Source organism: Candoia aspera, chromosome 3, assembly GCF_035149785.1.
Source record: "Candoia aspera isolate rCanAsp1 chromosome 3, rCanAsp1.hap2, whole genome shotgun sequence".
Taxonomy (NCBI): domain Eukaryota; kingdom Metazoa; phylum Chordata; class Lepidosauria; order Squamata; family Boidae; genus Candoia; species Candoia aspera.
In genome coordinates this window covers 47,774,968-47,802,390 of record NC_086155.1, presented here as the reverse complement: position 1 = coordinate 47,802,390, position 27,423 = coordinate 47,774,968, and the positions used below count along the sequence as shown (strand labels likewise).

General features: G+C 39.4%; 3 protein-coding genes across 6 annotated transcripts in view; 1 reads left to right on the top strand and 2 right to left on the bottom strand.

The window, feature by feature from the left end:
* LOC134493210 (uncharacterized) overlaps positions 1 to 27,007 on the bottom strand; it is a 156,079-nt gene extending 129,072 nt beyond the window's left edge. The window contains exon 1 of the mRNA XM_063297582.1: positions 26,976 to 27,007. The gene's annotated coding sequence lies outside the window, so the exon portion shown is untranslated. The remainder of the gene's footprint in view (positions 1 to 26,975) is intronic.
* On the bottom strand, positions 733 to 12,383 carry MED20 (mediator complex subunit 20). Of its 4 annotated transcripts, none has more exons than XM_063297574.1 (4): positions 12,239 to 12,383; positions 9,789 to 9,943; positions 7,279 to 7,532; positions 733 to 4,376 (listed from the first exon to the last, which is right to left on the bottom strand). In XM_063297574.1, the coding sequence occupies exons 1-4, from the start codon at positions 12,250 to 12,252 to the stop codon at positions 4,161 to 4,163; spliced, it is 639 nt and encodes a 212-aa protein (XP_063153644.1). In that variant the 5' UTR covers positions 12,253 to 12,383; the 3' UTR covers positions 733 to 4,160. The 4 variants fall into 4 exon arrangements, with proteins under 4 accessions (XP_063153644.1, XP_063153646.1, XP_063153643.1 ...); XM_063297576.1 differs by lacking the exon at positions 12,239 to 12,383 and adding an exon at positions 12,143 to 12,234; XM_063297573.1 differs by lacking the exon at positions 12,239 to 12,383 and adding an exon at positions 11,882 to 12,086.
* Positions 13,625 to 24,540, top strand: BYSL (bystin like). Its single transcript, XM_063297572.1, has 7 exons — positions 13,625 to 13,951; positions 15,424 to 15,586; positions 19,030 to 19,168; positions 19,848 to 19,981; positions 21,062 to 21,222; positions 22,833 to 22,935; positions 23,952 to 24,540. Exons 1-7 carry the CDS (start codon positions 13,669 to 13,671, stop codon positions 24,298 to 24,300), a joined length of 1,332 nt encoding a protein of 443 aa, XP_063153642.1. The 5' UTR covers positions 13,625 to 13,668; the 3' UTR covers positions 24,301 to 24,540.
* Positions 27,008 to 27,423: the final 416 nt, after the last annotated feature.

The following is a 27,423-nucleotide window of genomic DNA, read 5'->3' as shown; positions in this document are numbered from 1 at the left end:
TGCATGTCTTAAGTCTGTCTACAGCGAAGAACCTGTACTGTGCTCTCCTCCATCACAGAGAGAGAACAAATCAGGTGAGAATTTGATGTGCACAGGTCAGAGTCAGAAGAAAAAGGGGACTGAACTGAGAGAGGAAGGAAGTGACAGTCTTGAGACTATTATTCTAATCAATAGAATGTTACACCTAGATACAAGATGTAAGATTTTAAGATGAAAGGAAGCATCCCTCTGCTTGCTATCTCTGCATCTATTGCCCTTCATAGGTGTAGCAAACAGTGCATGCCAAGCTGAATTTCAACAATAGCATCCAGTTCCAGCAGGTTTTAGAATGAAGTTTCCAAACTCTCTTCAATGGCAGCCTCACATATAGTGCATTGCAATAGTCCAGACTGGAAGTTACCAGGGTGTGGATTATTAAAATGAGACCTCTATCCAAGTAGGATCATAAATGCAAAAAGCTCTTCTGTGCTAGAGTATACTTGTTCCTGTAATGACTGAGGGACTCTAGAAGCATCCCAGAACACAAACTTGATACTTTAGGGGACATAGAACCTTTTCCAGAACAGATCAAACACCATTCAGACATATCAACCATCTACTAGTATCACCGCCTTGTCCAGTTAAGTTTCAGTTTGTTGACCTACATCCAGTGTATTACCACAACCAAACACTGATTAAGTATTTTAAAACTTCCTCTGGAACAGATGAAAAGAAAGGAGACAGAGTGGCATGTCGTCAGCATACTGAAGGCATTTTATTCTAAATCTTGGAATGTGCCCAGCAATTTTATAGGTAAGTATTTCCCAGTCATGGTCAGATATGTGACCACTAATTTCAGCTTAGGATTCTCTGCAATGGCCATGCTGGCTGGGGAATTCTGAGAGTAGAAGTCCACACTTCTGGAAGTTGCCACAAAATTGAGAAACATGGATGTAGATGTTATACAGATGGGGGATAAAACAACCCTGCATTTGAACGCCACCTTCCCAATCAGTAAGTATGAGCAGAATTAACTAAAATAGTTCTACTCACACCTTTCCAAAAGGATACTGTGGTCTGGCGGTACTGAAAACTGCTGAGAAGGCTGGTGACCTGAGCAATTTCAGTGGTTAAAGCCAGGCTGAATTCTGACTGAAATATAATAAACCTCTTTCATCGAAGATTGTCTGGATTTGATCAGCCACCATTTGCTTAACACCTTATCCAGAAAGGGAATGCTGACCACAAGTTTCTAGGTCCATTCCCCCCATCACATTACAGTCTTTGATGATGATGCAATGATTCCTTCTTATAAGGATTTTTAAAAAAATCTCCTGACCCAGTTAAGCTCCCCCTTCTAACTAGATCTAATAAGCCATTAGGACCAAGGATCAAATAGGTAGGTAGCTGAGCAAAGCTTGTCTACATCCTCATGTCTTAAAACCCATCCAAAACAATCTAATAAAATAGTACTCTGGATACCTCTACATACTGAATTGTCAAAGGTAGAGTCCAAGTCATGATAAATATGAAGAGCATGACTTTTATTTACAAAGACAGCCTGGCTGGAAAGACAAAAACCAAGCTCTATGTAAACCTAAGTCTCATTCTTCACTCTGTGACATTTAATGTCTTACTTCCATGTAAACACATTTAGAACAAATATTTAACTCCTTTAAAGGCACAATATCAACAACCCAAAGGCCTGAGCCTTCAGTCTATTCCCTGCAGTTCATCAGCAACCATAAAAGTCACAACATATTAAAGTTAGATATAGTGCATGGATCAGATTCAATTTTATGTTAAAATTACTCATTTAGTTACAGTACAGACAATTTTCTGCACATATTATGAATCAATTTGTCAAATCTTTCTGGGCTCATAGCCAATGAACAAGGTTAAAAATACTGAGAAGCATTTCTAAGTACTTTAACATTTTGATATACAGACTTAAGCAATGACAGTTGCTCACCAATAAAAAACATATGTCATGAATAATTTAGGCAAAATTTGTTTTGAACCAATGAATATTGATCACAATTTTTACTTCCATATAGTTTTAATGTTTTCCAATAGAAGAACATTAATAGATCAAATATAAGTAACGGCTGCAGTGTTTGAGCATAAAACCAAAACTTCAAATAAATGTTTACTTTCTCTTTCAGCAGAACGCTTATTATACATAGACAGATACAAGTTATTACAATCCAAAATCAGACTTACAAAATAACAGTCACTACTTTGACATATACAGATTCTGACTACCAACAGATTTAATTTTAATTAATGTTGGTGCATGTTGAATAAAAAGTTATCTATATAAAATCCTAATGAAGTTTACATGTTTATGACTTGTTTAGAATAGAAAGACTGAATCTTTCTTTCCAAATATATTTGTCCCTTAGTTCTGTAAATTAAACAGCAAAGAAACAGAAAGCTCAGTTTGCATTTAAATTCATATCAGAATCTTTATATGGACAAGAATAAGAATCAGTTACTGGAATATATTTTTTTCACAACTAAGTTGTTAGGTGTGTGTGGAATTGATGTGATAGTCCCAATGCTGGATTTAAGGTAATCTCTAGGGTAAACTATATTCTGAAGCTTGGCTCAACCATATCCTTAGCCATTCTACAAATACAGAAGTGCCTGATTTTTTCCTCTATCCTGCAACAGTGAACTAAAACTTCTTTCTTAAACGATACTACTACCCATGCTACATTAGAGTTAAGAGAACAAAAACACTTAGATAACTTTTAATCATACTATTACCTAGACTACATTAGGGTTAGAGAACAGATACATTTCAATGATCTTTAAGATGTACTACTAGGTATCATTGCTGGCCAGCGCCCCCATTAGCAAAAACATCCCTAAGCCCCTTGGTCCAAGTGATTATTAGCAACTTTTTTTTTAAGGCTGTGGTTATCTCTGTACAAGGAAGGGAATTTCTAGTACTGAACATTAGCATGTTCTTTTTCATTATTATTTAGGCTCTCTTATTGAAACCCAAAGTCTGTTTTTCTTGCATAGAATAGCATAAAATCAATATACGAGCAGAGCAGAGTACATGGAGAGATTACTGTAAGGAGACAGTTACAGAGTCAGTTAAGTAATTACTTACCAAGATTTGGACTAAATAAATCAGAAAAGAGCTTTTTTGTAGCTTTTTAATTTGGAAAGATTAGGATCTTCATGTGGAAACTAACAAAAAGGTTTTGCAGGAGCAAAATGCAAACTAAACAACAATCCCTACTAGACAGAAAAATACAGTGACAGGTATTTTATAGTCAACTTCTTTAATAATTTTGAGAACCTACATATCTATACCTTGCAGAGTTTTAGACATCATCTTAGACAAATGTTTTAAGTTATAATAATTTGGCCAAAGTCTCATTCTTACTGAATTTGAATACACAGAACTTTCCCCTCTTCTGTGACATATACTTTCAAAATCAGAAGGTACAAAATTTAAAGCCTTCAATTTCAATGATAGTATCCTACCACTCAAATATGATAACCCTCTCACAGATTCATAAAGGTTGTAGGAGGCCAAGAACTTTAAATTAGGGTATTTTCTTGTATATGTTAATTCAAAAAGACATGTTACATTTTTTGGCCAAGTAAAACTTCAGAGAAATAACATCTGCAGAATCCATAATATGTGAAAATATAGGCATTCCCTACCTTAGATAAGCCATGACTTGTAACTGTTATGTAAGAAAGAAGAAGAATTATGGCTGCAGTTTTGTGCATACACAAAAATCAGCTGCCATTTTCATGGGTGTATGCAATCTGATGCATATGAAAATCAGCTTATACAAGGGTTCTTGGAATGCTTCCATAACCTATGGACTACTGGTAAAATTATTTCAACAGAAGTAATATTAAAATATTTAGAGTATCCAGATTCCATGCTTTCATTAACATAAAATTTAACCTATGTATAACCGCACAGATATTGGTTTCAATTACTCCTAGCTTCCCTAAATCTAAAACGAAGGCGAAGTAACTATGGCACGCATTCCTGAGAGTCTGATATGAGATGGCATTCATCCTTCAACAAGAACACATTTACAACATAGTTTTGATGGGTAACAACTGCCATCTGGAATATTGTGTTGGAACATGCTATTCAACAAAGTAGTTGCTCACTTGAAAAACATTTTCTGAAACTTTCCTCATCTGATACCTGCAACGGGCACCTGCTGCTGCTTGCGAATTTTGTTGAAAAGTTCCATGTATTGAACTATCGTGTCAGCTGGACTGTAGATGCTGTCATGCTTGTTACTGAACACAGAAGGGATTCCAGGGACATGGTTTCCCATAAAGCTCTGCATGAATTCCATTACAAGGTTCCAACAGTCAGTGGCTACCACACATGGACAATATTCCACCTGACAACAACAAAAAAAAGATTTAAATCATGGACCAAGCATCATGAGCTCCACAGCTAACAACAATTAAACAGAAAGCTTGAGGGAAAAAGGAATATTCACACAGATGTTCTCAAGTTCTAGTTATGTTTAAATTTGGGCAAGCAGCATATTGCTGTGGTATGATAGTATATTCCTAAAACAAATACAGGACTTTCTGGCAGATAAGATTCAAAATATTACAACTATGTACCTTATAAAATGACTTATAGCAAGTTTTAAAAATTATCTACAGAACCATTATAAAAAGCATCAGTTCTTTCACAAATATTCATTCCTTGCAACAGGCCTATACTATCCAGTACCTCTCTACCAACGTATCTTGAAATTTATTCACACGTTAGAATGTAGGTAAATGTTCCTCTATCTCAGGATAGTGTTTCTTTTAGCTGAATAATATTACTACATTTTACTTACATAAGCACAACTTTTATGGAGAATGAATAACATAAAGGTTCTGTAATAAAATCAAGTGTTTTGAAAGAGGGACAAAGGTGTAACAGATGTTACATATTTTCAGGTTTCTAAGAGAGAAGGAATAGTCTTCTTGAAGTGAAAATCATGCTGCTCTTGTTTCAGGACAGGCTGCCAAACTGTCCTAAGCATTCTAACAAAAGACACTAGTTCATCTACTTGCTCTAGTTTTGTTTTTTTTGCTAATTGTATAACTTGAACTTGTTCATTTTTCCTCTCAAGCATAACTATGTTGGTCTTTGGTACATTCAGATACATACTCATGGCATCATACAATGTATTTAACACTTGCTACAAACCATTTAGTTCTTAAGTAACAACATGGCATTGTTTGTAATCAAAATAGATGCACATTCATGACCCCAGTCAATATATCCCTAATATCATCATTAGCATTCCTTATACAGTTATCCATAAATACATGAAACAAGAGGACATAACACATATTTTACTTTCTGTGAATCATTCACAGCTATTCACTCAATAGTTTATATAGACTGATGAAGAATACTGACTTAGCAACCACATATACAGATTTTCTCTAGGACAATCTGTCCCCAACCTGTTCCTTCAGGTCTTCCAACACTGCACCCATTGCTGCTGTAATTGAATCTATCCACCTTGCTGCTGGTCATCCTCTTCTTTTTCCTTCCACCTTTCCTAGAATTATATTGTAGACTTCTCTACAGAGCTAGGTCTTCACATAATGTGCCCAAAGTCTGATAATCTCTAAAACATCCTTGCCATCATTCTCTCACTTGGTTTCATCTGAAATCACTTCATCACTTTTATTTTAAGTTCCATTCATTCTGGAGGCTCCTCCTTTACCCTTCTTCCCTACATCCAAAACAATGCTTTTATTTTTATCAAAATTGCTCTTTGTTTTCTCTACTTTTTAAGATCTTAACTGTTTCTTGCGCTTCAACTATATACTTTGCAGTTATTTTTTTATCTAGACACATTATACAATATCTTTCCATCATCCTTTTTTTTTTGCAGCAACCATTCTCTTATATACATTTTTTGCATCCATAGCCTTCATTCCACCATGCATTCTTTCTCATGCTTTCTATTAGTGTAGCTCTGCTCTCTTCTTGCGGTATTTAATAACATTCTTTTCACTCTGTTTGAAGAAGCTTCTACATCTTCTATCCTTCCATACAGTTTCCATTCATCCTATTGAAAAATTAATACTTTTTCATACAGGATTTCTACTTGTTCTTCCTGCAGTCATTCTACTACACTCAGTTCTTTCACTTTTTCCTCTACTTTGATGCCTGTCTTTTCCCAAGATCCACTCTTAATGCTACCAAAGAATGGTCTGTCCCATATTCAGAATCTCTCATCGCCTTTGTATCCTTCAATAATTATTTCAATTTTTCATTATAAACAATTAAATTGATCATGTTTTTCAATCCATTCCTTTTCTTTGTGTATGCATAAATAGACTTAAATCATATATTTGAAATGGACCTTTTTTGAAGCAGATATTTATTAAACATGTTCATTCATTCTTGGGTATCTAAATGGCCCACTATTTTTTTCTGTACTCTTTCATCTCATTTTTCTACCCATCCAGTCAAGTCACCCAGTGAAATAACTTTTCCCCTGGTTCCCATTCATTTGGAATGTTACAATTTCCCCAAATTCGTCCCTGGTTCTTCCATTATTAGCATTCAACTATCACCAACCATGAATTTCTATTTTCATTTGCATCTAAAACTATCTACATGAGAGAAAATCATAATTTTTGACATATATTTAGCTCCACCCTGATTATTTATTTACTGACTTAAGTCACCTGAATCCTAGATTCTAGACAGTTTTCATTACAATTAAACCTACACCTTCATTTCCATGCATGCATTCATCTATTCTACTCCACAAGATCAGACCAACTTTGCTCACATTTATAACATCCTTTCACTTTCTCTTAGTCTGGTCAACTTTCGTAGTCTGGTGATGACTTTTGCCAATGTTGGCTCTTACATAACTCTTCATAGTAAGTTAGAGTAGTAGGTAAGTTACCAGCCTTAGTTATATCTATGCTACATTAAGCATTCCCTGCTAATGCTAAGGCACACTTGGTCAGTTTTGAACATTTTGGCCAGTTTGCCACAAGGCAGCAAAGTCCAGTTTTACCCCAAGCTAGGATCTCTAATCTAGAGATTACCATGTAAGCCAACATACTGTTGGCCACCTCTCACCAATTAGGCTATGCATGCAGCTTGTTGACACATTCAGGATATGATCTCAAATAAAAAGCTGCTAATACTCTAGATATTAATCAAGTGTTAGATTTAACAAGCCTCTGAGAAAAATGAAAAGCTCAACATTTCCAGTCCAGGCTCAGCATTGTTTATATTTATTTATTTCAGGCCACCCTTACCTCAACAGATATTCCACGGGCGCTGGGCCCCATGGTGACTGTGCCAACCTTCACCAAAAAATCACAATACTGGTACCGAGTGCCTCGGCTCTCTATTTTGTTCCCTTTGGCGTTTTGAAAGAAGCCTTTCAGTTTCACCATAAGGATGTCGAAGTTGGCATCTGCTATGAGGCATGGACCATTTTCAAAGAGAGCAAAGCAGCTGAGGGGATATTCGGAATTGTGCATCACGTACATCAGTTTGGCAGCCTGTCCTGAAACAAGAGCAGCATGATTTTCACTTCAAGAAGACTATTCCTTCTCTCTTAGAAACCTGAAAATATGTAACATGTTACATCTTTGTCCCTCTTTCAAAACACTTGATTTTATTACAGAACCTTTATGTTATTCATTCTCCATAAAAGTTGTGCTTATTTAAGTAAAATGTAGTAATGTTATTCAGCTAAAAGAAACACTATCCTGAGATAGAGGAACATTTACCTACATTCTAATGTAGAATTTTCAAGTAGCAATTGACTTACTTTACTCAATTCAAAAAAAGTATTACTTATTTGACTCAGCTGTTTTGCATGGAACTGAAGTCTTCTTGACACTGATAATTCTAGTGGTTTTGCCTACTTTAAGATGCCTGAAAATGGAAACTGACAGGGATTATCACTGCACAGTAACCATAGTAAATATCTGCAGGGCTTAAAATTACAACACAGGAAAGGAAGATATGTTAACAAAACATAGAAGAGACTTCATGCACTAAGGATTTACTTCCAGATGATAGGATTTCAGCCGTAAATGTGAGAGATGTGTCTTTCAAACAAGCATAAAGCTTGCTTCCAGCTGACTTGGGGAAAAAACGGGATTTTCTGGGCTGTGAACTTTTAGGTTAGGCCTAAGCAAAGCTAGCTTTCAGTTGCAGCAGCAGCACATTCTGTGGCCAGCCACATAAATGAATGTTTAAATAGAATATTTCGTCCTGTCATATGAATTTCCTTCCAGCCAGCATCCAGAACCAGCTAAAATACTATCTACCTATCCATTCTAGCACAGGCCAAGAAAACACTCCCTAAATAAGTGTTTTTAAGATTGCAGTGTTTCACATCTTATACAAATTAGGTTATTTATTCCTCTATCTCAGTTTGCTCTACTGAACACATGGAAGGCAACCTTTAAATCAAAATTTTACCAAAAAGGAAAGCATATTTATTTACATAAATAACAGGATGAAAACACGTAATTAGTTCTGAAAAGCACTAATAATATAGCATTCTAGTTATAAGGGGACATTTAGGAGTTCAATCCCTGCTCTGTTCAGAAATCCAAATTAAAGCATTCCCAACAAAAGCTTATTTAGATTCTTCAGTGCCTCTAGAGAAGAGCTGGTAACCCGTTCCACTGTTACTCTTACCATTTGGAAGTTTTTCCTAATATTCAAAGAGAATTTTAGTTTTTGTAACTTAAGATAATTTCATTTTCTGCATGCTAACATGATCATGGCCTTCTTCTCTGAGGCATATTTTCAGATATCTTTGGAGTGGTATTATACTCCATCCTCAGTCTCTGTTTCTCAAGGGATATTTAATCAGTTCCCTTAATCTCTCCTTGTAAGACTTCGTTTCCAGACCCAGTGATCCTCACTGCTCTTCTTTGGGAAGGAGTCTGTCAAATGGAAACATGTGTGATATGTACCCATAACATGTACCCATAACTGGATATAATAAGACAAGGTGGAGTCTGCTGATCAATGTAAAATAGGATGGAACTATTCCTGTCATTTGGAAACTACACTTCTATTGATGCAGCCTAAAACTGAGATTGACTTTTTCAACCACACCTGCTACTGTTTGTAATCAACTACAATTCCAAGATATATAGCAAATAATTCCTTTCTGACAACCAGGTAAGAAAGCTAGATAATGACTAGGTGCATTTGAGCAGACAAACATGTTTTTGTGCTCTAGAAATCTGCAGCATTGCTGTCAGATACCAAGATTGCTGTTAAACTATTAGCTTTTCCTATCCCCTAAAAGCGAGTAGTATGCCATCTTCATATAACTGAGGTAAAAAATAAAAAAATAAAACAGAGAAACTTTAATACTTTATCAAAGTATCCAAATTAATGGAACAGCCAACAGGACAGATTGTGTCATGATAAAATATGCACATTGAGACTCTAGATTTCCAACATGCTTCTTTATACCTCATTAGTTCATGATTAATACATTAAGACAAGGTTAATGCCTCTATTTATGTCCAAAAGTTACTATTTGCATGATGGTTTGATTGCATGGTCAGGACATATAAACTTTCACCCTACTCCTTATCCAACTGAGCAAACTAAATATCAAGCAAAATTAACACCGTGACAATGGATTTGATAAAAGTTACTTTACAGAAAATGTTGGATACAGAGTTACTTCCTGAGATGCATCTAAATGCTGACATTTTCAATTAAAGAATGGAAATGTACTAGAAGGATCTGAATGCACCAATTTTTGTAGACAGAAAAAGCTCACCTTGACTGCCCATTGTGGAGGCTGCAGTGTGGTAGGTTTCACAATCTACACAAAATGTTCCTTGCTTTTCTGCTCCAAGTAGCTCCAGTTTTCTTGTTAAGATTTCAACTGTTTGCTGAACACTTTTCCCCTCTGCTACTGGCATCTGAGATACACTAGCACAAGAAATATGACTTTTTAACTATAAAAAACAAACGCACACCTCAAAATCAGATCTCTGCCTCCAAGAAACTTAAATGTTAATGCTATGGGAGATAACAACACACAAAGAGACAAGGAAATAAGAAAAGTGTGAGAAATGGAGTGTCCATACTCAGGTCTTCTTTAATTCTATATAATGTGTGCTAATTATAACACGGAGGAGGGGAAATTGTACATTTAGACTCTTTCTCCTTTCTGCGAGTTAACTTTTCTCCTTATAAAAGTGATGTGTGAAAAAAAAGTGACGATCCTTCAAAATTTGTTAAATTAATATCCTGTCTTTGCATCAAATGACAAGACTGCCTGTATATTGCAATAGCCCATTCACTGTCTGGCACTAACTAGAGGAAGATATTCTATGTCCAACAACAGATAAACCAGGATAATCCTATTTTGCCTGTTAGCAGCCATTTTTCCCTGCGCTCCGGCAGCGACTAGCCAATAACATTTTCTGGTTTCACACTGTATTAAAAAGCCACAGTGGCCCAAATATGATCAGAGCCACTGCTATGTTTTTTGTGTCGCTGTTCACTCCTTTCCTGGAACATCAGTGGGAGAGTGAATTGAAGAAGAGGAAGAAGACACACTGTGGCTAGAAAGACCTCGTTATGAAATCAATCCAAAAAAAGAAAAGGTGAAAGGTCCCCTGTGCAAGCACCGAGTCATGTCTGACCCTTTGTGGGGATGCTGCTTTCACAACGTTTTCTTGGCAGACTATAGCGGGGTGGTTTGCCATTGCCTTCCCCAGTCGTCACCTTCCCCAGCAAGCTGGGTACTCATTTTACCGGCCTCAGAAGGATGGAAGGCTGAGTCGACCTGAGCTGGCTACCCGAGAACCCACTTCCGCTGGGATTGAACTTGGGTCATGGGGAGAGTTTTGGTTGCAATTCTGCCGCCTACCACTCTGCGCCACACAAGGCTCTCATAGTGCACTCCCAAAGTGCAGCTACTTCCCATCCAAGTCCTGACAATACAAGGAGCCAAAATTAAAGTGCAAGGTAAGCCATCATTTGACCTGTGATCCCTTCAGATAGAACATTAAGACACAGAGCAAACTGGCAAAGACTGCATATGACTGTAGTCTTTGTCTCCTTAAGCTGTCAATACTTTCCCCTATTAAATATAAATGACATCTCAAGCATAGCCTCATACTCATGGAGTCTGTCATTGCCCAAATCCTTTTCTAAAAAAATAAAGATAAAATTTATGTTTGATGCTGAACAAAACTGAAAACCATGAAGCCTACAATCTCAGTCATTTACAGGAAATTTACTAATAAATTGTTACACAAAATCATTAAACAGGTTCCTTTCCAAGTATATTATTAGTTTTATGGTTTCACTTTTGAGCAACATCCTATATAAAATTAAAATTAAATAAATTTATTTTTTCCTGTTGCTATTTTAGATTCAGATGGCTTAGTAAAACATATTAAGCAAACATTTAGCACATAAGACTTATTTCTCTCTGTAACTGGAGTAACTTCAAGGAGTGGTTCAGATATAGTATAAAGCTTTGATTTGATAGAATAAGCTTAAATGTAGGGTCATGATTCTATTTCTGGAGGTGTAAACGCTCATAGGGAAAAAACCGGAACACGAAGGAAATCCATCACCACCACAATGAACACGGTTTTTTAAGATTGGCTCAAGTCGCATAACGGAATGGATTCATAGCCGTGCTGTCGCACTAGCAACTCAAAAGGCCATGGGTGAGCCGTTGCTGTAAATACCCGGCCACCGCCGCAGTCAAAAGCATGACCCAACAGCCGAACACAACGGAGCCTGAGGCTTTCGGCAATCTTTTTTTTCCATGTCAGCCGCGTCTCTTCTCCGGTCTCGCGATCTATGGCAACCTGGCGCTCTCCGCATGTCTTGGGCAATGATCCCCACCTTCTCCTATAATCAGGCAGACTGAGGGTAATGGTTGTTGTAGTCCAGTGCATCTCGCCAGGTGGCTGCGTTATAAATACCTCCTTGACAGCAAGCGGATAAAAAAAATCAGCTTTGCCCCCCACCCGCCGCACGAAAAGCCTCTTAAAAGCGTCTGCAGCTACTCAGGCCATTCTATGGCCTCTCTTGCCACTTGCGGTGGCTGTGTTAAATACAAATATGTTACAGTTCCAGATCTTCTTTCAGCTGTTAGGCGCCAACCTTGTCCGGACTCATCCTCAGATTCTGCCGCACCGCAAGCGCTCAAGCCCAAGCGTTTCACTACAGTATCAGCTCCGAAACATCAAAACATCTTACCAGGTGACGCCCATGTTTGCAACGGCCTCCACGTGCGACTGAGTCAGTTCCTGCAGCACGAGCGCCCGCTCCTCGGACTCGCTTCCTCTAGGTTTGTTAAGCGTGCAGCAACTGTTTGCCGGGGGAGCTGCGTGCAACAACCGCCCGACCAGACCAGCAAGGCACCTCACCTTCTTCGCGCTCGCCTCCTGCAGAAGAAACCAAGGAGGAAGTGACGTAGCCGAATGACCACTGTAGCGACCCGGGACGCTCCCAATCCGAACCGCTCTCGTGGCGTTCGAAGCAGTTTATCCTGCTGAGTAAACCCCGTCCGCTCTTTGTGCGTCTTTACGCAGAATCAATCCCACTTAGCTCTACAAGAAACGCACCCTGGTAAGACTGCAAGGGTTGTCGCATAAAGAGAAGAACGCCTTTGCGTTTGCGATAATAACACATTGACCAAAGTGATGTAAAAGCCGATAACGTAGGCTATTGCCTCAATGCACCAGCTGTCCCAAACGTGTGGCATGCGCGCGTTGCTTTTGGTGGAGGCGAAGGGAATGCAAACTTTAAAGCAAGCGAAGAGGATTTGTTCCTCCCCATGGGTTGTTGAACTACAACTCCCGGCATCCCTCAGTTTAGTCGTTTCAGGTTGGGCTGTTGGGAACTGTAATTCAGAGAATCTGGAGACCGGTGGATTCCTATTTCGGCTTTAATGTGCAGATTAAACTGCCTTTCGTTTACCTTTCTGCGTTGCAAGTATCATTTTGGCTATTTTAACTATATCTCGGGCAATTTCAATTACAGTACTGTACTCTAAGGATCGCGCAAAAGACAAACTAGGCTATTTGCGCCTTTGATGAAGTGAGCACGGAGGTGGAGGAAGGGCTTTGCTACCGGCTCTCATCAAGTGGGCTGTTTCAAATACAAACTTGTAATTTTAGATTGATTCGGAAGGCTAGTTTCTGCTTTCAGTGGTGGCGACAGGAATTATCAATAGTTTTCGGTTGATCGCGTGTAATTCTGCCTACTCTCAATTTGCAATAAAGGTACAGTACACTGCAGAGTTTCATGCAGCTTCATCTAAACTCTCGACATGCCAAAGGCTACGCGAAAGGCCATTGCAAAGCACGCTCCCGTCCAGCCGCACGCCTTCTTTCCCCTGAGACAAAGCATGGCATCTGCGTTGAAATAACACATGCAGTGCTATTCTTAAAAAGGTCAAGCGAAGATAACAACGAAAACCCGAGTTTCAAAGAAAAAGCAGGAAATTGCCACTTCTGTCCCTCGGAGAGGTCTTAAAAAGTTTCCAGACCTCCGTTCAGTTTGCATCCAGAGAAGATCCACCTCTACATACAGCCATAGCTCTGCGCCCGGACTAGGCACACGGAACGCATGCGTGTGGGCGGCCCTTCCTCTTCCCGGGGCTGCGTGCTCTGTCGGTGGTGATCATGCCCAAGGCGAAGCGGCCGAGAGGCTCCGGTGGGGCGGCGGCGGCGGGCGTCCCCTTGGCAGAGCAGATCGCTCAGAGCGATGCCGTGAAGCCCGTCACGAGGGTCAAGCGACGCGGCCAGGCCCGGAAGGACGGTGGTGGGGGAGAAGAGGAGGACGAGTATGTGGACGAGAAGCTCTCCCGGCGGATCTTGGAGCAGGCTCGCATCCAGCAAGAGGAACTGGAGGCCGAGCACGGCGCCGGTAGGAGCCACGAGCCCAGAAAGAAGACGACGGTCCTGGGTGAGTGTGTCTAGGAAGCTTGTGGCTGGAGCAAAGCAGCAGAAAGATGGAACAAGGTATTTTCGTGCCCAGCCAAAGGTGTTCGGATAGACACGTGTTTTTTAAAGAACGCTTTTTCTGCTGTTTACCGAAAACAATAAAAATGATTAAAACAGAGTAATAAAGTGCAATAAATTAGTAAAAGGAGTTATCCATAAAGTTTACGCAGGGAAAGCCAGGGTGAACGGATAAATCTTCAGTAGGTGTCTAAAAGTTGTAATTAGTATAGGCCTCCTGGATTTCAGGAGGACGCCATTGTGGAAGGCTACCCGTCGAAGGCCTGCTTATGAGTAACTGCAAGATAAATCTCTCAATTACAGCAGCCAGGGCCCCCAACCAAGAATATGAGAAGGCACTGAGAGATCAAGCAGGAGTTGGATCCGCCTCTTGCACAGGAGATTTATCTGTCAGGAAAACCGGAACTGGCTAGGTTCTAAAACCAAGTCCCAGCCCAGACTGAAAATAGTCAAAATCGTTGTTTGCTTCTTACAGACACCATCAGTTGATCCATGCATTTGGTGGGAGGCTGGAGTTAAGTTTCAGAGTCTGACCATAATTCCTGGGCAGTTTTCAGTTTTAGTAGGATGGTTAGATTAGTGCTAGAAATGGGAAATCTTTCTGCTATTACCTATATCTCTTATTTTCTCAATCCAAGGCAGTGATCTGATTGGGTAAATGAAAATTTGATGTAACATTGTTTTCTTGGCATCTAGTTCATGGCTGATTTTTTTAGCTGCTGCTATTACATATTTATACGATAAGATATAATACTGTAATATATATAAGACTTGAAGGACCAGGTTAGAGGCAGATCATCATGGAGAAAATCTATGTGGTCACTAAGAGTCAACACCGGTTTGATGGCACATAATCAGTTAATCATTAGGTAAGTACAGTAAGGTGAAAAAGTGAAAGGTTCCCTGTGCAAGGAGTCATATCTGACCCTTTGGGGGGATGCCACTTCCCTGATGTTTTCTTGGCAGACTATAGAGCGGGGTGGTTTGCCATTGCCTTCCCCAGTTGTCACCTTCCCCAGCAAGCTGGGTACTCATTTTACCGACCTCGGAAGGATGGAAGGCTGAGTCGACCTGAGCCGGCTACCCGAGAATCCAGCTTCCGCTGGGACTGAACTCAGGTCATAGGGAGAGTTTTGGTTGCAATACTGCTGCCTACCACTCTGTGCCACACAAGTACAGTAAACCCTCCATTTAAAGACTAGTTTAGTGGATTTGCATCAATATGCATGTATAAAATCCCATTCCAATTTATGTATGCATAACAGATAAGATAGACGTTTATAGAAGGCTATTGGGATTTAATGGTCATTCTGCTGTAAGAGATACCCCTTCCCCCACTTTAGTCCTTTAAATCAAGGATTTACTGTCATCTAAAGAAGTTGCTTCCTCTAAAATATTTACTCCTTTCTTTTGCAGGACCTACCTCAAAGGATGGAGATTCAGATGCAGAGGATGATGAGTGCCCATTGCTGGGGGCAGGTGGAGCCATGGAGAAGGAACAGTATTGTGAAGAGATGACTGTAAATCCAGATGATGAAAAAGCCATTGAAATGTTCATGAGCAAGAACCCACCAATGAGGTAAGTCAAATGATCAAATACTGATATTATAGTAACCTGTAGGATAAATTCATTTCTGCATTTTCTTTTGTTGCTGTCATTAGGCAAAAAATGGAGAAAGAACACAATACTGGTATAGAAGAGGAGAAATTCCATCTAATTATCTCTCATGTTTGTTTCCTTTATCTCTGCTGCAGTGTTCTGTATATACCCAATTGTGCCATACATATGAATGTGTTATGCCTCATTTCTCTGACTAGTAGAAGTTACATTTGTGGTAACACTGTGGGCAGGATTATGAAACTCTTTGAATTGTTTAGGTGCTCATGGGTCCAGGTACTTTGAATTTTTCTAGATTTTACCATGACTTTTATTCCCTTTCTCAGCCCCTTTTATTTCATCAGCTGCAAAATGAGGAGCAAGGCCTGTGTGCCTATTTAGTGCTGCTAAAAGTTGCAAAACTGTCCATTGTGCTTATATGAGAAGTTCCAAAATCCATCACACCAACTCAAAGTCACAATAATGTAAAAGGAAAAAAAAAAACTGAAAGAGAGTAGAGAGACAAAACACAATAGGCTTTCAAACCGTGACATAATTAAATCATATTTAATTATGATTTTAAAATAGAATGTGAGCAAATGCATAACAAGACCGAATGAAGATGAAAAGACAGTTTGACTTATCTGGTCTGTGAACTGGTCTAGGAGCTGCTTTTTTCACCACCACCACTACCACCAAAAAAAAAAACAGTACACAGTTGGAGTAGTATTACTTATTTGTTCTTCATTCATGCTTTGTTCTGAGTACGTATGCTTATCAGCAGTCTTATGCGCATGACATGAGATAGGAGCACTTCTCATGTTCGGAGTGGTGCTTTACGGAGCTAATGTTGCAAAGCTGGTTCTGAACCCATGTAGCTGCACCTTCTGCATGGGAATATTTACTGGGCAGATACTGGATAGGGAATATTGACTATTATTACCAGTAACGATCCTTCCTTGCAATAGGGGCATCCATCCCTGCCATGTTTATTTTTTAATATGTAATTTTATTTAAAAAATGTAAAAAGGAAGATAAAAACTAATACAAACTAATATAAAGTAAGAAAAAGAAAGAAATCAAAGAGAAAGCTAAAAGTGCAAGAAAGGAAAAAAGGAAAGGAAAAATAGAAAAGAAAGAAAAAAGATACAAAGAAGTGGCTTCTGATCTTCTTTACAGCTGTTATAGGTACAATTATAAATTTACCTCTTACTCTATGGTTACAATGTAACTCTCTTCTTTCTATAATCTGTCATTTCTAATCATCAAAACCACAAATTGTAAGTTCATTTTTGTCTATTTTATGCAAAAAGTCCATAAAAGGTTTCCAGTCAGCAATAAATGTAGCTATTGTCTTTCCTCTGATCAAAGAAGTCAGTTTAGCCATCTCAGCAAGTTCCATCATCTTCACCAACCATTTCTCCATTGTGAGTAATGCCAGATCTTTCCATCTTTGTGCATATGATAATCTCACTGCAATTATCATATACAAAACCAAAGTCCCATGACTTTTTTCCCTACTGTTTGTCTATCAATCCCAAAACAAAAATCTCTGGTGTCAATTGTATATTAATCTTTAAAATTCTCTGAATCAGTGTGTGTATTTGAATCCAAAATTTTCTAGCCTTTTTACACGTCCACCAAACATGATAAAATGTCCCTTCTTGTTGTTCATGTTTCCAATTTGAAGTGCCTTTATACATTCTAGACAATTTTTTCTGGTGACATATACCAACAGTACATCATTTCATAAAAATTCTTTTTAAGGTTATAGCGTAGTATAAATTTCAGTCCTTTTAACCACATATTTTCCCATTGTTCCCTCTGTATATTATAACCAAAATGTTTAGCCCACTTTATCATACATTCACTTGTTCTTTGGTTTCAAATTTCAATGAAAGTTTATACATTTTAGCAATTACATGTTCATCATTTGTACACAATTCTGTTTCAAACTCAATCTTACAGTGTTCAAAACCATAAACTCTTTTGTCTACTTTAAATCTTTCTAATAACTGTAAATAAGATCCCTGCCATGTTTAGACAGCTAACTAATTTGCTTCCCATCACTGGGCAAGCCCTGGTCCAGCTTGGCAGTAGCGCCATGCTACATAGTCGCTGTTTCATTCAGAAGCCCTTGTCAAGACAAAGGAAGTTTTCATTTCCCTTTCTGCATAGAGAATACTCAAGTTATAATTCCTCATATAAGTAGGTGCAGGAGATGGGCAGATTTTATGTCACTAGCGTATCTCATAAATTCACGTGTAGGAATTCTGCTGTGGGCCAGTTTTTATTCATACCCACGACAGGAGCTTCTCCATTGCACCCAGACATGACAGTTCAAATGGCACGCATCAGAATGCCAGTTTCTCCACATGTCAGTCTCTCCTAATGAGTCTAAGCAGCTTCAGCCTATCTCAGAAAGGTTCATCTATTCAGGAGCCTCCAGGAGCGATTGACCTACGGGTGCAGGTCTTACAGGGTTGGGGATGTTCTGTCACTAATGCTTCTGCATGATTTCCTTAGGGGATGGGGAAACCAATGCTACGGTAAGCAATGAGACATAATTCTTACGCCTTTCTTTTCTTGTTGCTCTTGTTGTTTTAACCAGCAGATGGTGCTTTAATTATTGGATAGAGCACATTGCATTTAGAATCTTGAGGTTCAAATCTAAATTGTTTTGTGTAACATTGTGTATATATTCCAAAATGGTACTATCTTTACACGTTTGAAACACACAGAAAATATTATATGGCTTACATCCCTTAGAATTTCTTTTTTATTTTAATATTCTAGTTACAGCATGCTAAAGATCTTTGGACAACATAGATTTAAGGTAGCATTTCTTGCTGGCATAACTTTTTTTCTGTAATATAACTTTTTCAATATATTCATCTTTAACATTTGTGGAATAAATAGTATGTGGATATATGAGGAGCTAGGCAATTGGCATTTTGAAAAGTACAACATATTCATCAGCTGTGGACTGCATTTAATGTGTATACATTGCTTGTTCTCTTCCCACTGTAGCCATTGCATGCACCCCAAATCTGCTCTGAAGAAGGCTTGGGACTGTATGGGAGAACAAAGGAGGAATCCCTCCACTGGCAGCTGTAGATCTCTCATAGAACTTGTGCCACTGAATGTAAACCAATAAGTTTGTCTTTTTCAAAGAGATTGGACAGCAGTATTACATGATAATATAAGTAAAGATGTTGCCACCTTCAAGTTGCTTATTTTTACCATAATCTTCTGAATTGAATAATCACAGGCAGGGTACAGTGAAGGGCCACCTGTGAAATTTTCTTCTGCTGTATTAGAAGTCAGATTAGGAATCACCCTTAATGCTGCCTCTCCTGCTTAATTTGCTAATAAGGGGCTGGATTAGTTATCTGCTCCATTTCCCCTCTTTTGGCACCCATTAGGCGCACCTTAGCAGACATTATCATGGAGAAGCTAACAGAAAAACAGACGGAGGTAGAGACAGTGATGTCAGAAGTATCTGGCCGACCTATGCCACAGCTTAATCCTCGTGTCCTAGAAGTCTACAAAGGTGTCAAAGAAGTAAGTGTAATGCTCTGTATGTCTTTGTACATCATATATGTAAATGGTTGTGCATATGGAGCTAATTGCTGAAAAAACCTTCTAGTACAGCCATTATCTTGGTCTTCTGCCAAAGCAGTACTACAGGAGGGTTGAGAAAAAATACATTGTGTGGTGTTCATGACTACTGCTACACTTCAATATATTATAGCTGTTAATTAGGAATGTTTTTGATGCTGATGAGTTAGCACAACCATTGCTGATATATGAAAAAATTAGAGTAATATCAGTGAAAGATCCCTAATATATATTTTTTCTACAAGACTTTGTGAACAGGAAACAGTAAACAGCTGTTTAAGAAACAGCTAAAGACCTGGTTCTGTAATTATGCCTGGGGCGGGAGAGAGAGTAGCCATTCCTGGGGATGGTTAGTTTCTTAGAAGGACCCTGCTCTGCTTGCAAATCATAAAGAACTTCCAGCCATCAAGGTTTTTATTATATTTATTTTATTGTGTATTACAGTTTTATATTTTTATTTATGTTTTATTGTAAACCGCCCAGCGTCCCTTTTGGGAGATGGGTGGTGATAAATTTTATTAATAAATAAAATAAATAAATAAATAAACAGTAAATACAGCTTGGAATTAAGGAATGCTGCCTATCTGTATCATACAATAATCACTTCAAAATGTTTCTAAAGGTGTTGTCAAAATACAGAAGTGGAAAATTGCCCAAAGCCTTCAAGATCGTCCCAGCGTTATCCAATTGGGAGCAGATGCTTTATATCACAGAGCCAGAGACATGGACAGCAGCTGCCATGTACCAGGCAACAAGGTGGGATTCTGCTGTAAATAATGCTGCCATGCTGCCTTTCATTCATTGCTTTTAGCTCCTTTCTGAGCTGGACACATTCAAAGTGACAGTTTCAACATACAAATGAAACTTGTGTTTGATGAAATATAGAAGTGGAAGAGGCTATTTAAACTATTTAAAATCCAAAGGCACTCTTTTCAGTTTTTTAAGTGTGGGATATTGGGGTATAATTATTTATTGTTAGTATTTGCACATTTTCCAGGTACCCTAGTACTGTAGTTGGCTTCTCTGTGCTTCTGAATGTTATTGCTGGGCATAATGCTCTCTTAAAAGAAACTTATAACCACTTCAGTAGATCCTGTATGGACTTCTTTGTCAAGGAAAACATGCAGTGTTGAATTAATTTTTTTTTCTTGCACTACACGTATATGGATCAGGAGGAAAGCCACCATAGGGGCACAGTTTAGGGACACTCTATATTCCTTCTCACAGGCTTGTCTCGACTAGCATATTATATCTGACATTTTCAACCATTTCTGGTTTGAAGGATTTGCTTCCAGAAACCTTGTGAACCTTTGTGAACCGACCAAAAATGGCACAGCCTGGAGGAGGTTCAGCATGGCCTGGAAGTGGAACAGAAGTTCTGGGATTCCCTGGAACGTTCCATTCCTGAATCAGTCAGTTTTGTACATTCCTTCTTTTGAACATTAAGGCCTCTGCAAAGATTTATTTTTTTATAAGAATTTTATTAAGTTTCAAAATAATTGTCTTGTTGGGGATAGTTGTGAGAATTTTATGAGATGTAGAGGTGTTAAGATCTGGTTTTTATGTGGCCTTTATTCTCATTAAAATGGATTTTTTGTTATTTTATTTTATTTTGCCTTTTGTGTGTGTGTGTGTGAACTGGCCTGAAGACTGATGGTAGTATAAAATGTTTATTAAGATATTCTAGCATTAATGGAAGAGACATTGTAAGGATACTGAAATGATATTTGTACTATATTATAAGACATTTGATCTTCACTTACCTAGTTTTCCCAACTGGGGTGTTTCCTTTTTTACCTTCTCTCCTTCCTGCCATGCTTTTATTACCCCTTCTAGAATTTTTTCTTCTAACCTTAAAGAGCGGATGGCCCAGAGGTTCTACAATCTCGTGCTCCTCCCACGAATCAGAGATGATATTGCTGAATATAAACGCCTCAATTTCCATCTTTATATGGCACTGAAGAAGGCCTTGTTCAAACCTGGGGCATGGTTCAAAGGTGAGTTGATTAGAATTGGATGGTAATTTAAATATAAAATTGTCAAGCAATTCTTAGTTTTTTAGCATCAGCTAGAAGACACATTGCTAGTGTTCTCATCTTACAAGCATTTGCTTCAGATTTATTCTCTCATACCTCACTGCTACTGTTGTTCCTGTAAAAAACTTACTAAAAGAAGGCAGTATAATAGGACATATCAGCTAGGCGTTCCATTTTGATCTGAAATACGTGTTTGCCTTTGTTCTGTTTTTGCTTGTCGGACAGTATTTGTTCCCCTGCTACTGTAAATTAATTGTTTTTATATCAGAGTGCCAGTTTAGCAACAACAAGAAAAGATTCTGACAGATTCCAATTCAATGAGGCAAAGCTCTTTCTTTAGGATTATAATCTAACATCAAGGGAGTTGTGGGATGGGGGCACCCATCTCTGTTTTGAGTCCTTAATTCCAACTAGCTGAAAAGAAGCAGTCCAAAGGAAGAGGAACTGTTGCTGCATTGTCAGCTGGATCAGGGGAGAGGCTGACTTCCTCCACTGCAGCCTCACTGAATGGCTTCTGCCAAGCAACAGATGACAGAAGAAGGAACCTGATGGAGGAGGGTTTTTTTGCAGAGGTGATGGGATCTTGCTTTCCTGATCTCCCTCTGCAGTCTAATAGAAGACCTCAGGTTAAACCTTAGGGTTAATGCTTTTTGTCATGCAAGCTAAGAGGAGGTAGCGACCAAAGGTGTAAAGCTGCACAGTTACGTGGTTAAGGATAAATGGCATGGACCAATACTAGTTGGCAAGAACAACATGACAGGAGAAATTGAAATTTGGTAGGGGCTACAACGAGAGGAGGCACACAATTCTTCCTAGTCTGAGGGCCATACATTATTTCAAACAATAATGTGTGGTGTAGTGAAGACAAATACCTGATTTGATTTAACTTACATTTAAACATAATTAAAATTAAATACAATTAATATGATTACTCTTCAGCTGTGCATGTAATAATGCACTCATCCTTTCTCATTGAAACATAGTTTTGTAACCAGTTTTTGAAGATCTCTGTGCGTTCCACTGAAAGCTATTGGAATTGCACAAACTGCAGCTGTGGTTTGTGAAACCCTGCAATCAAGAAGTATTACAAGTTCTTCGGGATTGGAATGGATTTTCTGTAACGTGTACAGCACCATGCACATTGAGAAGTAATAATGAGGTAGCAAAGTAGTGTTCAAGAAAGAAAGATTGAAGCACGGTAGGGGCGTTAATAAAGAGAAATTATTAGTGGAGATCAGACCAAGGTTGGCTACAATTGGCAGCAAAAAGTGGAGATCAGTGAATCTGTAGTTGGTCCACACCACAAGGTGGTAGATCAGTAGAAGGAGGTTGACCCAAGGGCAATGTAATTCTTGAAGTTTCAAGTTCTTAAAGCATGAAAAATCTGGTGATAATGAGGGTTTTGTTTTTATGTGTGGTAGATCAGTAGAAGGAGGTTGACCCAAGGGCAATGTAATTCTTGAAGTTTCAAGTTCTTAAAGCATGAAAAATCTGGTGATAATGAGGGTTTTGTTTTTATGTGTGTGTTGCATTAGAAAAGACTATGCCCCTCCCTTTCCTTTCCCTCCCAGGAATTCTCATCCCTTTGTGTGAGTCTGGAACATGCACACTGAGAGAAGCAATCATTGTGGGCAGCATCCTCACCAAGTGCTCTATTCCAGTCCTTCATTCAGGGTAAGGGGGCTGAGCTAATTTAAGAATGGGAGGAAAATAGTCTTGGAATGGTTGTGTGAGTATGTGTGTGTGTGTGTGTGGAGGAGGGCCTCCTTTGCCATTTATCCATGTATCCTTGGTTCTCAAATCTTGCTGGTGAAAAATTATTTTGGTGTCTTGGGAGAAAAAAAAGTTTCAGAATATATTTGTTGTAGAATGTTCTCTGATGTTATTCTAGACTGAGCATCTGCAGTGGGAATATGAAAACAGCCTGTTACAAAATCCTTTCTTGATTTGTAATATTCTTGTATTTAGTTGTTTACTCATCCCTTGGGTTCAAGAATGTAGTACGACTGACATATTTATTAAAATAATGTTATTTCTGGAATGTTTTGGAAAAATGGCTTCATGCCAGGACTAGGGTTGCCAATTTTTCCACTGGTTCCACTCCGATGCCCTGACAATAGCAGATACCCATGCAAGAAGCAAGTAAAAAAAGAAAAGCCTCAGACTCTTATCTCTACAAATCAGGCCTCTCCCAAAGCACAGAAACACCATCAGCAACAGATACTGGCAATCTACATTGTAGCCATTGTGTACATTCAGCACTTCAACCACAACCCAAAGCTGCCTCTTGGCCAGTGCCTGTTGGGTTTACTCATCATTCCCCAATTTGGTGCTTGCTCTGTGTGTTAGGCTTAACTATAATCCTAGCCACCATGGCCAAATCCATGCTTGGGGCCATTGCATTTGGAGGAGAGGGACTGGATTTGTTATTTCTCTAACTCTCCCAATTCCTTCAATATTAGAAATACCAGTTTTTTTCCTTAAAGCAAATTTGAAGTATATGGAAGTTCCTTTAATTTTATTTATTTATTTGTTTGTTTGTTTGTTTTTCAAATTTCTATCACCACCCATCTCTCCCGATGCTTTGCCCCCTGATTACCCTTCACTTAATTTTGGCAATCAGATGATCAAATTGTTATATGGACATGCATCCAAGTGTTATTTCCATTTTTTTCTCCCTCTTGTCCCAGGGCTGCTATGCTAAAGATTGCTGAGATGGAATACAGTGGTGCCAGCAGCATTTTTCTCCGTCTGCTCATTGACAAGAAATATGCCTTGCCTTTCCGCGTTGTAGATGCTCTAGTTTTTCACTTCCTAGCATTTCGGAAAGATCAGCGGACCCTACCTGTCCTGTGGCACCAATGCCTCTTGACATTTGCCCAGCGCTACAAAGAGGACCTATCTTCTGAGCAGAAAGAAGCTCTCTTGGAGTTGCTGAAGTTTCACAACCATTCCCAGATCTCTCTGGAAATCCGCAGGGAGCTGGTGAACTCCAGGTGTCGGGACATTGAGGGGATTCCACCAGTTGCAATGGAGTAAATGAAGGGATGAAGGATTCCATATATGGGTCACTTCAACTGTTGTGATTTGCTTGTGATGGGACTTGAAAGTTAAAGAGTAAAATGATGCTACATCATTGGAGTTTGGCAACCCTTTTTGCAGGAGTTAAAGCTTTTATAGATTTTTTAAAAATTAACTTGCTGTGCTTAGGACAAGACAAGATTATTTTTGAAGATGAGAGCCCTCCTGTAATCAATAAATATATATTTAATGGTAGAACTATAGTTCTTGGAAGACCCCACTATCAGAAAGACTGTGATAATGACTTGACCTTTGGAGACACTGATGGAGGGATATTATTAATAAAGGGCAGCAAGATGAAGGGTTGCAATTCTGATTAATGGGAAGATGAAAAGAGTGCTAACTATATGAGGCAATCTAAACATCTGCAAAGGGCAATTGTTGCTTTGTAGAATATGGCCTCTGCTGTAAGTGTGGGTAATCAAGAATCTTGTCCGCTTAAAGCTGGAATGATCGCATGGTGACCCATGACCCCATCTACCTTACTCAGTTCCTACGGATTCAAAAGTGATGTGTGTATGCTGCTGATTTGGGTTACCCCTTTCAATGCTGAATGGAAGGGTGGCTGGTCAGACCAGACGGGATATGCAACTTGAGCATGCTAGGTAGAACTTAAGCTGCTTTGCTTTCTGATAGGGATGTGGTCCAAGTGTCACACAGCATGCATGAATGTCTTGACCCACTTTTTAATAAGATAACCACTTCTAATCTCAGCTGTAGTCACTGGGAAAGCCAAAACCCCTCTTTTTGTTTTGAATTCTGACAGTTTGTATCCTACATCACAGCCAAATTATTCTCTCTCTCTCTCTCTCTCTCTCTCTCTCTCTCTCTCTCTCACTCACTCACTCACTCACTCACTCACAAAAGACTACAGCCTTTAGTCTGCTGGTTGGGATCTACAGCATGTTGCAGTTCCACAGTGCAAGGACAAGTGGCATTTAAACACTTTTTCAGATGGGGAAGCAACAAGCAATCTTGTTGCAGCTGCTCTTTTTTTCCTGGCTAATGGATGCAACCAGGAAGGTGGTCTTGCTGTGATGTTCTTCCCAGAAGTCAACAGATGCAGCCTCCCACTGTCTTGCATCTCTGGCTGATACCACAGTTAACTATGCTTCAGTGCTGCAACCTCAGGACAACTCATCTCAAATAGAAATGGGAAGCGATGCCCTGTTGAGTGCTTGGAGCGTGGCTTATTTCATAGGCTGCTTCTGAACCAGACTACCTTCATATTGCCATAGAGAAATGCCCTAAGGATGTCAAGGACAATACTGTACAGAGTTTGCTGGGGTTGGGCAGAAGCTGCACATCCCTCAAGCAGCTTGGCTGAGGAGGACTTGGACCCACAGGACTGAAGAGGAAACTTGCCTGCTTTCATCTGTAGTGATTCTGGTATAGCAGTTCTCATCATTACTTCATTCCATAATACATTTCCTTCCCGCTAGAAGCCGAGGCCTGCTGTAGCCAGTTTTCTAACCGTGATGAACACAACTGTGAGGATACCAAAGGTTAGTGCTTCCTTACTGGCAGAGAGTCAGCAAGGCATTTTCTCCTGTGCTTTTCAGATTGATGCAGCTCTAGGGCTGTATTAAGTTCTTTGTGCTTTTTGAGCACATTCAGTACAGTAAGCGGAACCCATTATTCTCAGTTTGAACTGCAGACAAGCTTACTGGTTATTCCTGCAGCAGCTGGGAATGGAAGAGTAATGGGTTTGAACAGGTTTCAGCTTCAGGGCAGATTTGGTTGAGTGGCTGCTCTGAGCAGCAGGCTTTTTGTGCTGCTATATGTCCCCTAGGACAAGACACTTGCTAGAGCACAAAGTACTGAACAATTTGCATGTCGCCCATCTATCTATTTGGCAGTGTAAGTGGTCAGAGGCTAACACTGTTAACTCTGTACAGAGCTGGTAAATTAACCGGCTGATGCAGCCTAGACTGTTTCTGTGGATGAAGTTCTGTGTTAGCGACTAATAGCAGGCTGCTAGAATGACTCTTGAAGGGGAGAAAGCGGTAAAGCCAAGCCAAAGGGAGGCAATATCTGCCACACTTCTGGAAGATGTACCTAGACAGGAACCAAGCCAAAAGGCTTTGAGTAGACCTTGTTGTACACGCTGTTGTGTAAAGTGGTGAATGGAATTGAGTTAGTGTCTCTGGTGGTCACTGCTTTCCAGCTGCATTTACATCCATTGGAATCATCTTAGGAAGAGTCATTGTATGGTTTAAGTCTTTAGAATGTTAGGTTTGGTTTGCACAACAGTAGAGTAGGCTAGGGCTTGTTTGTGGTTCAGCATTTGCTAAGTACAATATTCTTTGGGCATAGCATGTTCCCTGAATGAGGCAGTTGTGTTTTCTTAACTGCTAACATACTGTGTGGTTCCAGCCGTAAGAGAGAAAGGACCTCTTAGATTACAGAGTCCAACCTGCCACTCAGTGCAGGAATCCAAGAGAAAGCATCCATGTAGGCATTGATAGCTGAGTGATTGGTCTATAGTTCCTAGGTCCCCCTTTTTCCTCTTGAAGATAGATGTGCCCTCCAATCACCTGTTTTCCAAATCTTTTTCAAAAGGTCAGGCCAGATCAGTAAGTTTCTTCGATAATTAAGATGCAACTCATCTGCTTTCATTGAAGGCTTTGTACCAATGGAAGCAAATATTTGTAGCTCAGGGTTGAACCGTGGAGTCCTTGGTGCTCTCTGAACCTTGTTGTTTTCTTGCAGGCATTTCATTGCCAGACTAGGCAACATCTTCAGTGCGAACAGGGAGAGGGCCTTGCTCTCAGTTTATATACTGTGGCTTGCCCTGCTTGTGTTGGTAGTGGGGGTGTTCTCTCATTAGGGGTTCTTTGATTGGGCTGTTGTTTGCTGCTTGGTTGATTGCCTGAGTTAATAGTTCCTTGATTAGGGAGTATTGTGCTGTTTGATGGTTCATCTGGTGTTAATCCTAGTGTTGATTTTTGCATATCTGGGTGTTGATTGCTGGCAAGGGAGTGTATTGGTCTTTTGGCTTTTCTATTGTCTCTTTTGAATGGTATGTAAATGTTGTTTACCCCTGTGTGTCTGTTGATGGCTGCTTTGTCTGAGTGCCAG